The 15,953-nt window shown below is 36.0% G+C and overlaps 1 protein-coding gene across 2 annotated transcripts in view; it reads left to right on the top strand.

Moving 5' to 3' along the window:
* LOC141459124 (transketolase-like protein 2) overlaps positions 1 to 15,817 on the top strand; it is a 24,854-nt gene extending 9,037 nt beyond the window's left edge. Inside the window, exons 3-12 of one of the 2 annotated variants that reach the window (XM_074137757.1) lie at positions 243 to 388; positions 5,157 to 5,346; positions 8,591 to 8,825; positions 8,923 to 9,066; positions 11,167 to 11,412; positions 11,548 to 11,685; positions 12,681 to 12,807; positions 13,052 to 13,191; positions 13,299 to 13,530; positions 15,484 to 15,817. In XM_074137757.1, coding sequence (XP_073993858.1) covers positions 243 to 388; positions 5,157 to 5,346; positions 8,591 to 8,825; positions 8,923 to 9,066; positions 11,167 to 11,412; positions 11,548 to 11,685; positions 12,681 to 12,807; positions 13,052 to 13,191; positions 13,299 to 13,530; positions 15,484 to 15,650 — 1,765 coding nt within the window. In that variant the 3' untranslated portion in view covers positions 15,651 to 15,817. The remainder of the gene's footprint in view (positions 1 to 242; positions 389 to 5,156; positions 5,347 to 8,590; positions 8,826 to 8,922; positions 9,067 to 11,166; positions 11,413 to 11,547; positions 11,686 to 12,680; positions 12,808 to 13,051; positions 13,192 to 13,298; positions 13,531 to 15,483) is intronic. The other variant, XM_074137758.1, reaches the window with a different exon arrangement.
* Positions 15,818 to 15,953: the final 136 nt, after the last annotated feature.

Raw genomic sequence — 15,953 nt, 5'->3', positions numbered from 1 at the left:
AAAATGTGCTCATCACCACGAATATGAAAACTAAGAAACTACTTAGGCCTGAGTTTCCTCCAACTCATTAGAGAAAAATTGGGGGAAAAAAAGCAGGACCTATATTTTTGCAAATAGTTGGTAAGTGCAGTAAGAGGAGTGGTGTGAGTAGCAGTTTTGATGGTGACAGCAGACATGACAGCCGCCTCGCATACCCGCCTATACTAAGAAACTAACTACTTCAAGTATTCTTTATGTTCCAGACACCCAACATCTTGCTCCTCCATAGCGGAAATCATGTCCGTGCTGTTTTTTCATGAGATGCGCTACACGCTGTCAAAGCCGTTGCATGAGTGCAGCGACAGATTCGTGCTTTCCAAAGGCCACGCTGCACCCATTCTCTATGCGGGTTAGTTATTTAATGCTTATTTTTGGTGATTGGTGTGCCTGTGTGTGAGTCTGTATAGCTCAATAGCAGAAGCTCTGCCGAATTTTAAAGTATTCCCCTTTGCTCTTTTAGCCCTAAGCCTCTTGAATCTGTAGCCTGCTTTTTACCACTCTTAAAACTTAGTTAACATTAACATTTCGTTAATTTCTTAGTTCTGGCATTCCTCTTCTGTTTTAGTGGCCTACTTCTACCAGTGTGTTATCCTTACTAGGAAATAGCTGAACTATACTGAGCTCCCCTGTAACTTCTAACGAAGTGTCTATCATGGGTCTTTTCTCAATCAGTGTATGATCTATCTGATTCCCATCTGGAGTTTCCCAGGTCGCTTTATGATTTTTTTTGGGTTGAAAACAAGTGCTACTTACTTTTGAATTCTTTTTGAGTAAATTATTCAAAACATTTGAGAAGATTTGATTAGACTGTGTAGAGGATGGCCAGAAACTCTACATTACCGCAATCCAGAGACTATATTGTTGCTCTCTTTTTCTCAAAACTAGGGAACTGTGATGCACGTTCTCAGTCTTCAGTGGCCAATTAAGAGAATAACACCGCAGTAGCTAGACAACCTTTCACCTTCGCTAACTGAGGCGTACCACACACCATTCTGCGGCTTATGTTGCGCCCACTCATTGATGGCTGCCCTTACTATGCATACATGAAAGAGTTCCGATTCCGAGTATAACTTTCATAGCGCCACTCCGTGCGATATTCGAATGAGAGGAAGTCATAGTTTCGCACCAGCTTGTGCCAGGAAATTGCAAAAACTTATTTCACTGTGAAAACTCAAAATAAAAAAATCTGTACTATCGTAATACTTCGTTATTAAGGGGGAAAAACCAAATTAAATATTTGGATATTTTTTTTTTTTTAGTGATTTACGTAGGAATAGCACTGTCAAGGGAGTGGGAAAGGAGGTCAAGGTCCTTCGTGGACCGTACAGCCAGAGGGGAGAGAGAGAGAGCGCGGTCAGAATTTTATATATGTATCAGTCTCGCCAGATAGACACATTGGTGGCGATAAATATGGAGTATATTACTGTAATTATCTGTTTATCTGTGAGCTATGCACAAGCTTATCTAAACTCTGATAACTGCGTGGCCTTCTCAACGGAGGGGACTAAATTTAAAGTTTCGATAGTCAAAAAATGTTGACCTCTGTCATTGTTGACCTAATCTTATTATCAGGACCAAACAAATAATAATCTTAAAGTTAAGAGCCTGACAAATTTAAATGTCTTCTCAAATAAATGTTGGATGTCACTTTTGAGGGATGACCTGAATTTTTGACATCCTCTAGAACCTACCTTAAAATAGCTCTTCCTAGAGAATAGGTACAAATAAAAGTGATAGGCCTAAATGTTTGTTTACGAAGTTTCAAGGTATTCTCCTAGTGGTCATTTCAAGAAAAACTACAAAATCAGGCAAGAACAAAAATGAAAATCTAGTGTTACACGGCTTTCTCTTACCGCAGTTTATATAATTAACATTTTTTGAACTTAAAATTAATACTAAAAATTTAGTTCAATTCAACATGATACATGTTCATTATAATAAAAATGATACTGTTGAAGGATACAGTTCCCTTAGAACCTACTAACTAGATCTAGTGTAAGTTCTGTGCATGTTTAATTGAATCCGTTCGGTGGCAGCCTGAATTACAGAAGACTCGAAATAACTGTCTTCTACCGTTGCTTTTTTGTTGAACTGATTGCCCAGAAATATTATAGGAGAATTATAGAAAAAACCTAATTTAAAATTATTTTAGAAATTATTTTTTTATTTTTCCCCCGTGAGTTTAGGGAGACCAATCACTGAATCCATATTCTAGAATACTTCAGACCTTTGATTCAAATAAAAATTTTAGAGAACCTAAATTATTGAAATCTTTGGTACTTCGAATTAGAAATTTCAATAAAATGTTCGCTTTTATAAACTGAACTTAATTTTCAGAAACAGTTAACTTCGAAGCAAAAAAGAATACCGGGTCCTTTAACTGTACTGGTACATTTTACATTTGACATACCGTACGTCAGTCACCGGACAGTGAGTTGGAAGAAGCTCCTAGGAAGAAAAAAATCTACTTGGTACATACAACACTGTCTGTCATTGGACAGTGAGCTGTAAGAAGCCCCTAGGAAGAAAAAAATCTTGAAGACCCGCTGCTAGATTCGAACCCGGGATCTCCGCGTTGGGAACGTGTACGCTAAACACTGAGCTTATCCATTCAGAATATTTTAGGTAAGTTTACAAGTGTACAAAATATCTATCAAAAATTCCGATTTGATAGAATAACAGCGAATCGTAACGACTGTGCAGATCCTCTTTTTGTTTTTAATTTTCAAGGCCTCTCTCTCACTTTGGTTTATAAGTTTTTCTTAGAATAATTGAATTTTCTAGCTTCTAATGAAGCCATGTCATCAGGTTTCCTTCAACAGTACCATTTTATAATAATGAATGTGTCCAACATCGAAGTACCTGCCTTTTTGGTACAAATCCCTAATTTAAAAAAAAAAAGAAAAGAATTTCATTAACATTTTAGAGAAATTATGTGAATATTCACATCAGATTTTGTTTTTTAGTTTTTTGGAGTTTCTTGAAAATAACCTCTGCTTATGCGAAGGCTATGAGTTTCTCTAAAACATTTTATTAGAAAAGGGTGTGATACAAGGATATTGGTGGGCAGGCATATTACTTTTCACATCATTGCAGTTTAATTAAAAGCAAGCTGTGAAATATTGAACCCAAAGCACGTAGCAAAATTCCAAGTTTACTCGGCCTACCAGTTTTATAAGAGTGGTGTGGAGTGAATGTAACTAGATGAGTTGGGCAACAAGTCTCATGGGTTCGATTAGACATGGGTTGGCCCTCTCACCTTGAACCCAATATCTTACGTCAGCAGTGCTTTCTAAAAAAACGAATTTCGTAAAACTTAGACTTTCTTATTGGTATTTGAGAACTTAATATTTTTTTCTTCTTCTTATGAGTAATTCTTTGCATTAGTTATTTCATCTCTCTTTTTCAGCTCGTTTGACTGTTTATTTCAGCTGCAAATTGAAAGCTACAAACACTAAGTTTTTTTATTGGAACATACAATTATAATTGACTAATTAGGTCAAGCAACAACATGGTAAGAGTTGGTGATCGTAATGAGGCTACAAATTCACTTGCTTACATACTTAGCGAAGAGAGCACATGCTGTCCCCATCACCACATTCTCTTTTAGCAAACGCTGTCTACTTTAGCTCATTCTTTTTTCTGTAACACATATTGCCACTTGAAGCAAATTTGCCTCCTTTGTCTACTTTATCTCATACGTTTTCCTGAAACACATACTACTTCAGCATGTACTGTTTACCTTACTCCAGTAGATTCTGTTTACTTTAGTACACACTGTCTCTCCTGTAGCACATTCAGTCTTCTTTAGCCAATACTGTGTACCTTAAAACATTCTGTCTCGTGCAACGCATTCTATCTTTACCAATAGACACTGCTCCTACATTCTGCCTCTTCAAGTGATACTTTTTCAAATTTAGTCTGTATCCAAAAAAAAAAGGTCTGTAGGTGTGGTGCGAGTCATTCTGCCTGTGGAGAGTGTACACGGTATAATTCAAAAGCAAAAAAAACGGAGGAAGTTCAAATTTGATTTATGGTTTAGATGCCTCTCTGGGACAGTTTTGTATAAATATTATTTGAAAACTATTATTTTTTCATATTTATTCATCGCCCGGTTTTTTATTAAATATTGTTTAGATTGCCAACGTATATTCTAATCACCTTTTATTTATTGCGAAACAGGCTGCCTACCCATTTTTGTCCAAAAACTTATACTGAATTTGTGAAAGAGAATATCTATTGGGCCGAAGAAATCAATAAAACTATGATAAAATACAACCTAGGTTCTATGTTTTGTTCGAAAAACTTAGGAGTGATATTTTTCAGAATATTCGGGCATGTGTTATGTAAGAATTTAGGCGTTAATTAAATGCCTAACTTGATTGTCCTAGATACCTGTAAAAAGAGAATTGATATTTGACTTGGCCATTATTAATTATAATTAATTAATAAGTTCAGTTTGGGCTGGGTGAGTTGGATAATAATGGTGCTGGGTGGTGGCTCTTTCCGCAAATCTTTCGAAGAGATCTGCCACTTTGTAATGACTTAATTTTTTATAGAACCTATTATTTTTTGGAGTTTTTTCCCTGACTGGGTGCCCCTTGAGTGGTGCGTGAGTGTTACGCCCTGAGAAAGACAATAAATTTGTCAAAACGCTGGTGTAAAGTATGAGCTGCTGTTTTTTATTTTGACCGAATCCTCATTAATCCTAAATACAATTATTAATAATGATTCCTGAAGTGAATAAGTATTTTTATGTTAGAACTGCGAGAACTACTGACTAATTTTGAAAATCTTACAGGTAATTTAACTGTACCTGAAAAAGTATTGTGCAGCTTTTGAGAGAAGAATTTTTGGAAAGTGCATTTTCCTAAATGGTCGCCAATTCCATTAAAATGGTGTAGCAGTAAGAAAAAGTTGTATTTAGTGTTGTGTGTTTGTATGTTTCTGCAATGACTTTTTTTTTCTTTTTTTTTAATTGCATTAAAACTTTTGACTTGTGTTAAGAACATTAATAGATTTCATCCCAGGTACAATTCCTAATAGTTTTTTTTATTTTTTTATTGAAATTTTCAAGAATTTGTGGTAATTATACTTACATTTTATTTGTTTCATAGCCTGGGCAGAAGCTGGTTTATTTCCCAAATCGCAGCTGTTGAATCTCCGAAAGATAGATAGCGATCTCGAAGGACATCCTACGCCTAGACTGTCATTTATTGATGTGGGCACAGGATCTCTCGGACAAGGACTGTCCGTCGGTTGTGGTATGGCCTTCGTGGGCAAATACTTCGACCATGCTTCGTATCGGTGAGTGGATCAAAGCCTCAGCTTTGGTTCAATCTATATTACATTCTTACATTTTACTAATAAAGCAGTAGGATGAATGATAGATGAATTAATAAATAAGTAGTAGTGTGAGTAGAGAACGTAAGGGTAAAGACACTAATTCTGATTAAAAAACTATACAAACATATGAGTTATTGTTTTAAGTAATAATAATAAAATCAGAAAATTACGTAAAAGTCAATAACTAAATATATACTTAAATGCATTTTATATTTTAACTAAAGACCACACCTCTTGGTCTTTCTTGGACTGTCAGAGTGGAGTCCTGTCACGATAACTCAATAAATATTGCAACGAAAACAAATAAAAAGGAGCAAAATACAAATAAATAATACAAAACTGAAATTAAGGAAAAACAAAACAAGTTCCGACTCAAATAATAATAATATGCTTTATTAATTTTTTTTAATAAATTTACAAAAACACAATTTAATTTTAAACCTTAGCACCTACTGCATGGATCGAAGTCTGTCAGCAGAAGTTGACTCCTACTCAATTGTTCTATATCTTATTATAAAAACACATATTTCAATTACTCAATAAAAATATAATTTATATAACTAAATAAAAAAATAAAATAAAAAATGGCTTACCAACAAAATTAAATTCTATCGAACTAAAATTTAAATTCTATCCAACTAAAAATTAAATTCATTAATTAAGAAGTTTCTGTATTTCCTTCCCGGCCGTTACATTATATTTGTACAGTTTCTCCCAGTTATGACCGTTCGTATAGTGAATAAATTCATTTTTATCTAATACGCCTTTACCAAAACATGTCTTTCTGAACTCTGTCAAAATCGGGCTCACTGCTATATAATGAAAAATATCTTCTATTTCGTGCAAATTGCACAATAAACATATTTAAGCTTCTTCACTACGGCCAACTCTGTAATTTAAATTAAATAAAGAACCTCTAATTTTAATTAGATTTTGAATAAAAAACAAACTATTAGTATCTGTTATACAGGGTGAACCAGTAAGTATTGTCCATAGGCCTACTGTGTGTAGTACATCTAAAGTGGAGTTCAATGACGTATTGGCCAACTTCATATTCTCCACTGTTCTTGAGTGATGTCACTTTAAATTTTTTTTCTAAAATCATTACTTTTTTGCAATAAAAATGTTATCACTCAGAAAGTTTTAGTCCGAATTCGATTCTGATGACACGGTTAGAGAGACAGATAAATTTTCTAAAAATTGATACCATTTCGAAGCATAAGTTATTCTACACATCGACAAGCATTCCTTATACCAAAATAGTTTCTCGGCTATTATTAGTTCCGACTCAAATAAACAGAGAACAAATAGAAGTCCCTCTACAAAGGAAACCAATCTATAGACACATTATTTTAAATTATTCTAAGTCCTAAGTTGATAAGCATGTTTACAATATTTTAATAAACATCTCCAATCTTTCCCGTTAATGTACTCAAGTATCTCACTGGCGGCTAGAAAATATTTATTAAAGCAGTTCTTTCTTATTTCGCATAATACTTGACAGACAGCTAAAAAGTGAAATAAGTCCTCGTTTTCAATGTAGCCACAAATCTCACACTTGGTACCATCAATCTTAAAATATTTATTGTTCAGATTCAATAATCTCCTGTACATTTAAAAATCCAACTAATACTATTTAATGACAATGAGGAATCATATAAATAGTGGTTATTTAATTTAAATTTTAGTTCTCTATGCAGAGGAAAATTATTACAGTTCATAATTTGTTGACAATATTGTTCTTTAAAATCTTCTAAAATACGCTTTCTGATATGATTGAGACTATTACGCTATAATTCAATAATATTACAATTAGCCAAATTTAATGAAATGCTTAAATTAAATTTTCCAATGTTTAATCTCTCTCAACTAAGAAATATCTTTTTTAATTACTATTAAGGCTAGAATTTTTGGCAGTCTATTATCAGATAGAGAAAAGACTTTAATTATATAATCAAATGATGGTATAAACAAAAATGGGATATAAATTTGTTTCTAAATAGAGAAAAGCGGAAGGAGTGTATTGAGGCAGTCTGAATAGTTTTTTAATGAAAAATCACAACACTTTCTCAATCTCATTATGCAGTTCTCCTCCCCAGACTTGTGCGCCATAACAGAGTATGCTCCTACTAACCGAATAAAGTATCCGTAATTTATTTAGGCAAGAGATGTTCTTGTTATCCAAGAACTGCCGCCATACAGTATTCAAACCCATTTTCACTTCACTTACTTTATTAACAATTTGTTTACTGAAGGACAAAGAAGGTGTGAGACGAATCCCTAAATACTTGTACTCATTTACATCTTCAATATTGTCTGTACTAAGGTACCATTTATCCGATTTCGCAAGCCTCCCCCCCTTCCTAAATATTAGTATCTTGGACTTCTCTAAATTAATGCTCAAACTCCAAAATATAGTTTTAAGAAATACAGTTGTGTTTTTAAAAATTTGTTTTTAAAATTTACACGACTACTAATATAATAAAGAAATTACTGATATAGTTAATATTAGTTTTGTCTGCATCTCAGCCAATTTAGTCTGGGCAGCCTCAAGTTCAGAATGTAATTTTCTTTTCCTGATAAAAGATGTGATTTCTGTCATGCTCAACTCCCGATTTTCAGTACTGTATTCTCATTAAGAAATAAGAAGAGAAGTAAGTGACGTAGAGTTTTATTTGTTCTCTAATTTACTTTTTAAAGAAGAGTTATTTGTCTTAAAAGTATTGTTCATTGCTTTTGGCGACTGATTCATTACCCAGAAGGAAGAAAGAATAATGCCAATTTTAGTCATTATTATTTTTTTTTAAAGCTGCCGACAACTCAGAATCTACCATTCCTCTTATCGTATCTTCCCACATCAGTTAAGGACAAATTCCTGAACCAGTCCTCCTCTAATACATCTGTTATAAATGTCCTCAATCTGGTTTGTACAAACCTCGGACAGCCACCTAGGTTGTGACCACACTATTTCTGACAAGGCGCTTGTCAATGTCAGTACTCCTTAAGTGCCGTGTTTGTTTTGGCCATTCTACATATGTATATAATATTGAAACCCTATTAACGTCGGGTAAAAATAAAAAGGTTGAAGGAACTATTAAGCAAGAACAGTGAATTGCAGTATTGAAAGCCAAGATTACCCTAGTTCTTCCAGAAAGTTTCCCTAAAAAATGGCACTTAGTCTTGATCATTTTTTTTTCCTCGGCAGGGTTTATGTATTGGTTGGTGATGGTGAAAGTGCCGAAGGCTCCATTTGGGAAGCTTTGAATTTTGCATCCTACTACTCGTTAGACAATCTCGTAGTCATATTTGACGTAAACAGACTGGGACAATCTCAAGAGACTAGTCTGGGTCATGACATGGACAAGTATTGGAAGCGACTGGATGCGTTTGGCTTCAACGCTCTAGTTGTGGACGGCCATAATGTGAATGAGCTTATTAAGGTAAGGATTAAGAAAAAGTCTTCAGCCCCGTTAAAAAAAAAAGTTCTTAGTGAGTAAAGTTACAACCTATTTTCTTTTCTTTGTAACCTGCAAACAGGCGTTCGAGAAAGCTAAGACAACCAAAGGTCAACCGACTGCCATCATAGCTAAAACATTTAAAGGCAAAGATTTTGTAGGCATTGAAGATCAGGAAAACTGGCATGGCAAGCCTTTAGGTGACAAATCTCCTGAAGTCTTGAAGGTAATTGACACCCACAAGTCTGCAAATATATGTGGCCATATGCTGTACTTTCTAAATTTTTTTTCTTTTTTTTTAAATTCATTTATTTGCTACCTGTATAAAAATAAATATACACCAGGCAAATTGTGAATAGTACAAGTACAGTAAAGGATGCAAAAGTTGCCCGGCATAGCCGACGCACACCGCAGCCGCAAGGACACAGGAAGATAGAAATCAGCCAGTGCTGACACTCTCGCGACTTTCTAAATAAGTGCCGATATCAGTTTGTTTAAGGTTTTTCGCTTGCCATTCGGTCTATGGTATGGAACCGAGGTGTGGATCTGCTAAAATTTTATTGAGCTGGAAAAATTGCATAGGCTATTCATATAAAGCTCTTCAATCTCCCGCAAAACAAAAGTCTCATTTTATTTTAATCTTTTAAACGAACAGTTATTTATTGTACTTTTTACTTTACAATTACAGATAAAATAAATTAAAAAAATATTAAAATACTATCATTGCCGACTCCTTATATCATTACCATCGAAGAAGTTAAAAATTGATGTACTTGGTTGGCTTAATGAGTAACATGAGTTAGCCAATTCGCTTGGCAATCACATAGACAAGGAATTAGTTTCAGTCGAGTAATTGCGACAACCGGTGGGAATGGTCGCAATCAATACTGTAAATAACTTCAACGAGAACTGAAAATGAATGATACTGGAGCCGAATATCATTTATTACGATAAAAAGGTCAAACTTAATGGCCGTTAAATCAGGGATGACCCTAGTTCAGATGTTATGCAAATAATCAATAATATAAGAGGGTAGTTGCACAATTTTAATTACATATAAAAACGATGTAGTTATGACGCTGCCGGAGGTAGGCGGCTGGTTTCCACTGAAAAGTCATATGCAGTTGCACGATTGGTCACGGGACACGGTATGTTGTGCGCCAAAATGTTCGAAGTGGGTTAGCAACGGACCCATATTGCGCTTGTGGAGACCCAGAGACAGCGGAGCACATTATTATGCAATGTGATCCTTATGATATTTTCGCTGTATTATGTGGCGGAGGGTGGGATTCCCGTTCTGCGTGGCTGGAGACGTTTTCCCCTTGTTACTGGAGAACGCGTCTGCGTTTGTTGCTTTTCGCGAATTCGCACAGGCGGCCTTTGAGAGGCGGATGACCTCGGTGGTTGGCAGATGAAGCCGTGGATCTGGTTGGTTGGCTGGAGCGTGTTGTTGGGGGGTTTGGTTTGTTCGGTTTTTCGAGTTTGTGTTGGGTGTGTGCGTGTGTGATCTTATTTTGTTTTATTTGTTTGTAATTATGTGATTATTGTTAATAATTTTGTTGTTGTTGTTGTTATTATTGTTATGATTGTTTGTGGCTGTTGGCATTTTGTGGACGTTTGGATGAGCGGTAGAGGTGTGTACGTGGGGCGGGTATGAGCTAGCGCTCGGGGTCCGCCCAAAAAAAAAAAATGTAGTAGTGTAGTCTAGTGCTAACTGTATAATATAAATAAAAACGAGAGAGAATACCTTCCATGTATTGGCGAGAATTCCAGTTTAAAAATTGTATAGACCAAATATTACAGACAATATTTAATAGAACATTGAATTAAAGATGCCTGCTTCAAACTAAACAAATAATAATAGCTCATTTCTACTTAGTACTGCTTCTATTATAATAGCACTTGAGAAGTTGGAGGTGGCTTAGCCCTCTTTTTAGGTACTTAGTGTCCTTATTTTCATTCTGTGGAGGCTGTCCAAAGGCCTTATTCATTCCATTTAATTTCATTAATTCTTTGAGAGAATCTATTTATTTTGTGTTCTTCTTTACTTCGTAAGCACACTCCTCATAGTATGCATTTGGCTTGATTACTGTAGATTAAATAAAAATTAACGAGAGTAAATTTAAAATATTATTACCTTCATAATAAAAATCAAGCCATAATTAGAAACAGACCATCTCCTGGCAGACGCTATGTTTAATAAGTTATTATCTTCTGTCTTCTATAATTCAGAGCAGTGTGAAGTCACTAACTAAATCTCCATAAACTCGAAATAGTTTCCGATAACATTATTGGAGCTGAGCTAAAACTCAGCTTTCTTTTGCAGCATTTAAGATCACTGATCAAAAATGGTGATATTAAGTTCACTCCTTCGGATATGACGATGGATGCTGATCCTGTGGACATCACCAAGATTCATCTCAGCAGTCCGCCCTGTTACAAGAAGACTGATAGTGTAGCTACCAGATTGGCTTACGGTACAGCACTCATCAAGTTGGCTTCCAAAAATGCCCGTGTGATAGCTCTAGATGGTGACACTAAGAATTCTACGTATTCGGAGAAAATTAAGACAGTAAGTTATTAAACCTTTGAGGTCAGTGACTACACACTACTTTAAAATTGTCTTCAATTGATCCGCTCTAATGCCTATCAACATAAAAGCTCCGTCTTATCCGAGAATATTTCTGAGATGATCAATCTGTCACAGGTAAACAAAGCCCAGTACGTGGAATGTTTCATCGCCGAACAGAATCTAGTTGGCGTAGCGATGGGCTGCACCTGCAGAAATAGGGCTGTAGCATTCGTCTCCACGTTTGCAACCTTCTTTACCAGGACTTTTGATCAAGTAAGAGTAGTTGTGGAAAGTAATAACCAGAACGAATTAGTGATGAACTATTGTTTTCATTTATCACCGTTTAGATGGATTTTTTTTAGAGTAGGTGGCAACTTAGCATTGTAATGGTGGCTTTTGATCATGTAAGTTTAACATCTCATTTTAGTATGAAACAAGTATTTTGACATTTCCCTTAACTACTGTCAACGTGATCACATGGTAGCCGTCCTGAAACTGGTTTTCTTTCCTGTATCGCTAGTATTCTCTGATAACTTACGCCTGGCATATGCTGATCAAGGGAAATCTTGCTCTTAGAATTCACCCTTTTACCTTATTATTAACAATACATATGGGTGTACTGATTGGGATAGTGATGTAAAATTGCTAGTAGGAGTGGATCAAATGTAATTGAGGCTTTAGGTCATATGATGAGAAGAGTTATCGGTAAGGTAGAGCATCCTTAAATGTCTATTATCACTGTGTTTACTAGCTTCCGGTGTGAGAGAGAGATAGAGGGAGAGAGATACACCCTGCAGTTGCACATCATGTTGTAATTAACTTTAAACTCTGGTCCCTTTGAAACTATTGTTACTAATAAACTTGTCCGGCATAGATAAAATTTAGCAGGGTGAAGGGGTTAGGTCCCCTATATAACAAAGCGCCGTCCTGATCATACGCCTACTGAGAGGAAGTACGGTAATCGTTTCAAAATATCGACGCGTCATATATCACCGATTTTCTCGATTGAAGTGTCATTTGGTTCGAAATTTTACGTAGATTTGCATTTTAGAGGTAACTAATAACTCTTGACATAAGTTCGATTTCTCTTTGTTCGCATAGACTTTCAGGCTGCCATCTGCAGTGCTATGAAAAAATTCTATTACGAAACATTTCCTTTGAAGATAGCATTAAGTGAATAAAAAGTCTACACAAAGGTTTATATAATAAAGTGTTGAAACATCAGTTGTAAATGATTTTGTCCATTTTAACTGTAGACTGTTTTGTAGATCCGGATGGGCGCCATTTCTCAGTCGAATGTCAACTTTGTTGGCTCACACTGTGGCGTCAGTATTGGTGAGGACGGTCCTAGTCAGATGGGGCTGGAAGACATTGCATTGTTCAGGGCTGTACCAGGTAAGATCACTCAGGATATCGTACAAGAGGGATACTAGGGATTTTTAAGGTAAGATTCTGAGCAGAATAGCTAGTGCTAATAAAGTTTCTAGAACTATATTACATTGATGACAGTTGTAGCAGTTGAATTGCAGTCTTCACCAATAAGACTGAAGAAAGCTGGAGTTGTCTTCCACCTGGAAGTTAGTCACCTCTAGCTCAGATTATAAGTCAGATAATTATAGACATATTCTAAAAATTCTAGGCTCGACGGTCTTCTACCCTAGCGATGCTGTGAGCTGTGAAAGAGCCGTAGAGTTTGCAGCCAATACCAAGGGCATCTGTTATGTTAGAACTTCACGACCAAATACGGCCATACTGTACGACAACGATCATAAGTTCCAGGTATGATAAGTAATATATATTCCTGATTAACCTGGGGCTTCTGTGACTGTTCTTAGATTAGTCGAGTGGCTTTAAGTCCCACATTCTCACCGGTTTTTTTTTGTTAGATTGGGAAAGCGGAAATCCTGCGCAGCAGTGATTCAGATGTAGCACTTGTTATTGGAGCTGGTGTGACTTTACACGAAGCATTAAAGGCAGCCGACACACTTGCCAACGCAGGCAACTCCATTCGTGTGTTGGATCTATTCACCATCAAGCCGCTAGACGTCAGTAGCATAATCCAGCATGCCAAACAGTGTCACAACAGGGTGGTTGTGGTTGAGGACCATTATGAAGAAGGTGAGTGCGTGGCTTATCTGGACTTTCCCTGCTAGCAAATAAGAGGAGATTTTGTAAACTTCGTACAATTTATGTTGTAGTTAAGAAGTTAAAAGCGTTTAATACAACATCAGGGCTACAGCCAGTGATTGGGTAATTTTTGTAACGTTATGTTTAATTAACGCTGAGGGTGGCCGCAATTGCGTGATTGGTTAATTGAAAGAAGGATAGGTTGAAACTGAAAAGATCTTATAGTTAATATTACAAAATTAAGTAAAATAAATTAGTTAATTAATTCCATATTAAAAAAAAGTAATCCTCTTTATGTATATATTAACTATTAGTACTGTCTAGTAGGACGGATAGTAGTATAAGGGTCAATCATCAGAAACTGCACGAAAAAGCGTTATGTTGAAAAACGGCTATGACAGTTATTCCTTCTTTTTCTGTAAAAGATAAAATTCCCACTTCTTTAAAATAAATAAAGAATATATCCTCTTTTTTAAGAGCAATTTTTTGCAACAACTCAGATGCTGATGGATTGTTACAGTATTGACTGCAGGCATTCAGAACTTAGGCTAGATCAATATAACTCAAACTTATTGCTAACGTAAATTTATAATAATCACACTCTTAATAACTTAAGTTTACACAGAACGTCTTATTTCTATAGTTTGTATCTAGTCGCTGAGAGGAAACTGGGTCGAAGGAAATGAGGTCTTGAACTGACAACCAAAACAGAGTACCTGTTGTTGCTGTTGAGCTTCGACGCAGAGACACATCTTGCGAATAGGCGTAGCAACTGGTGCGGTATTTGCTGCGCCTATTCGATTTTTTAATTTTTAAAGATTCTGCACATAGCCTGGATTAATGACAGGCTGCGAAAAAAAAAGGATGCCAATGTGCGGCCGTGTATGCTATATAGCAGTCAGAGTGCTCTCTAGACAAGGTTGTCTCCCTGTCCTTGTTACTGCAGTCAGCGCACATCACTTCTTCTTTTACCGTTCTTGTAGCTCATTTACGCTCCTTACTCACCATCTCTCTCCACATCATATTGTAGCGACATTTCTTTATAATGGCGGGAAGTGGCGAGCTGTCACAGGGCGTTTAGGGCCCATAGAATTGCGTATGGCAAGTACGCAGCTATAACATGTACTGCACACACAGTGAATAAAGAAAACTAAAAAATTCTTGCGGGAGAAGAGAAATTTACTAGAGAAAGAGTTCAGACAGAAATATATACAAACAGGTGAATAGATAATTCTTAATTTAAATAAGTACGGATACCCATTTGACTGTCAGTTTGGTCCTGACCTTGAAGAAGTAAGCAAAAACTTTGAAGTACGTCATTTGAATTCTAGCCTGCACTTCTAGCTGAATGTTACAGCCAACCTGCACAAGACCATGGAAAAAGTGCATACTCAATTTTTAACAATGGGAAAAAAGGCGTCTTGGGTGTAACAGCTGCATACTCAAAGTGAATTGAAGCATACTCATGAATGCCATAACCAGTGCAAACACCATAGGCAGTTTCTGAGACCTCATAGCCGAGTATGGGTTTGCCGAGGAGGTAATATCGGACCACGAACCGCATTTCGCAGCAGAGGAATTTCAAAAATTTACGATCAACAATGGAGTCGTATATACGCGACCACCTCGAACCTCTGTACTTAAATGACTGCAAAAATGACCGATCAAAAATGCAGTACTCAAGAAGTGAGGATGCGAAGCAGCTCACCAAGCAAAAATAAATGCATAATTTATTATACAATGACGAATTGTATATTGTATAATTTGACAACAAAATTCATGTTTAACATTGATCCTAACGAGGAAACCTTTTGACACCCCACCACTTCCATATTTTTTAGAGGCATTCTAAACATTTGAAAAAAATTCATCATTAATCATTGTAAAAATTTAAAAGAGAATATCCTGTTAGTGTACATGCCAGATTGTTTTTGTGTCTTGCAGGAGGGATTGGCGAAGCGGTAGCCGGCGCAGTTGGCCATCTAGGCGCCATCAAGGTCCTTCGGCTCGCTGTGCGAGAAGTGCCTCGTAGTGGACCTCCAACAGCACTGCTCGATAAGTACGGCATCAGTTCACCGCACATAGTGCAGGCTGTTAAATCTGTTATCTAGGAAACACAAGCTAACAAAAGATTTTTCGAGTTTGTAAACTTAAATGAGCATTAAGAAAAGAAAAAGGTTTATTTTAGAGGAATTAAAATGTTATTTTTGTATTTAAACATGTCTTTGCATTCCATTAAATTGTGTAAGCGTAATAACCAACATTGTGTTTTTCAAATTTTAGTGTTTTTTATTTCTGGAGACGTCAACCTTTATTACTTGTATGTCAAGTAACACCAAGTTTAAAAAGAATCGTGGATGTATTTATCAAGAATATTTAAAAAAGAAATTAAATAAAACAAAACCATTCAGAAA

This window comes from Rhodnius prolixus, unplaced genomic scaffold (genome assembly GCF_049639745.1).
Source record: "Rhodnius prolixus isolate KJV_2025 unplaced genomic scaffold, Rpr scaffold_11, whole genome shotgun sequence".
NCBI classification, from domain to species: Eukaryota; Metazoa; Arthropoda; class Insecta; order Hemiptera; family Reduviidae; genus Rhodnius; species Rhodnius prolixus.
This window is presented reverse-complemented; position numbering and strand designations above follow the sequence as displayed.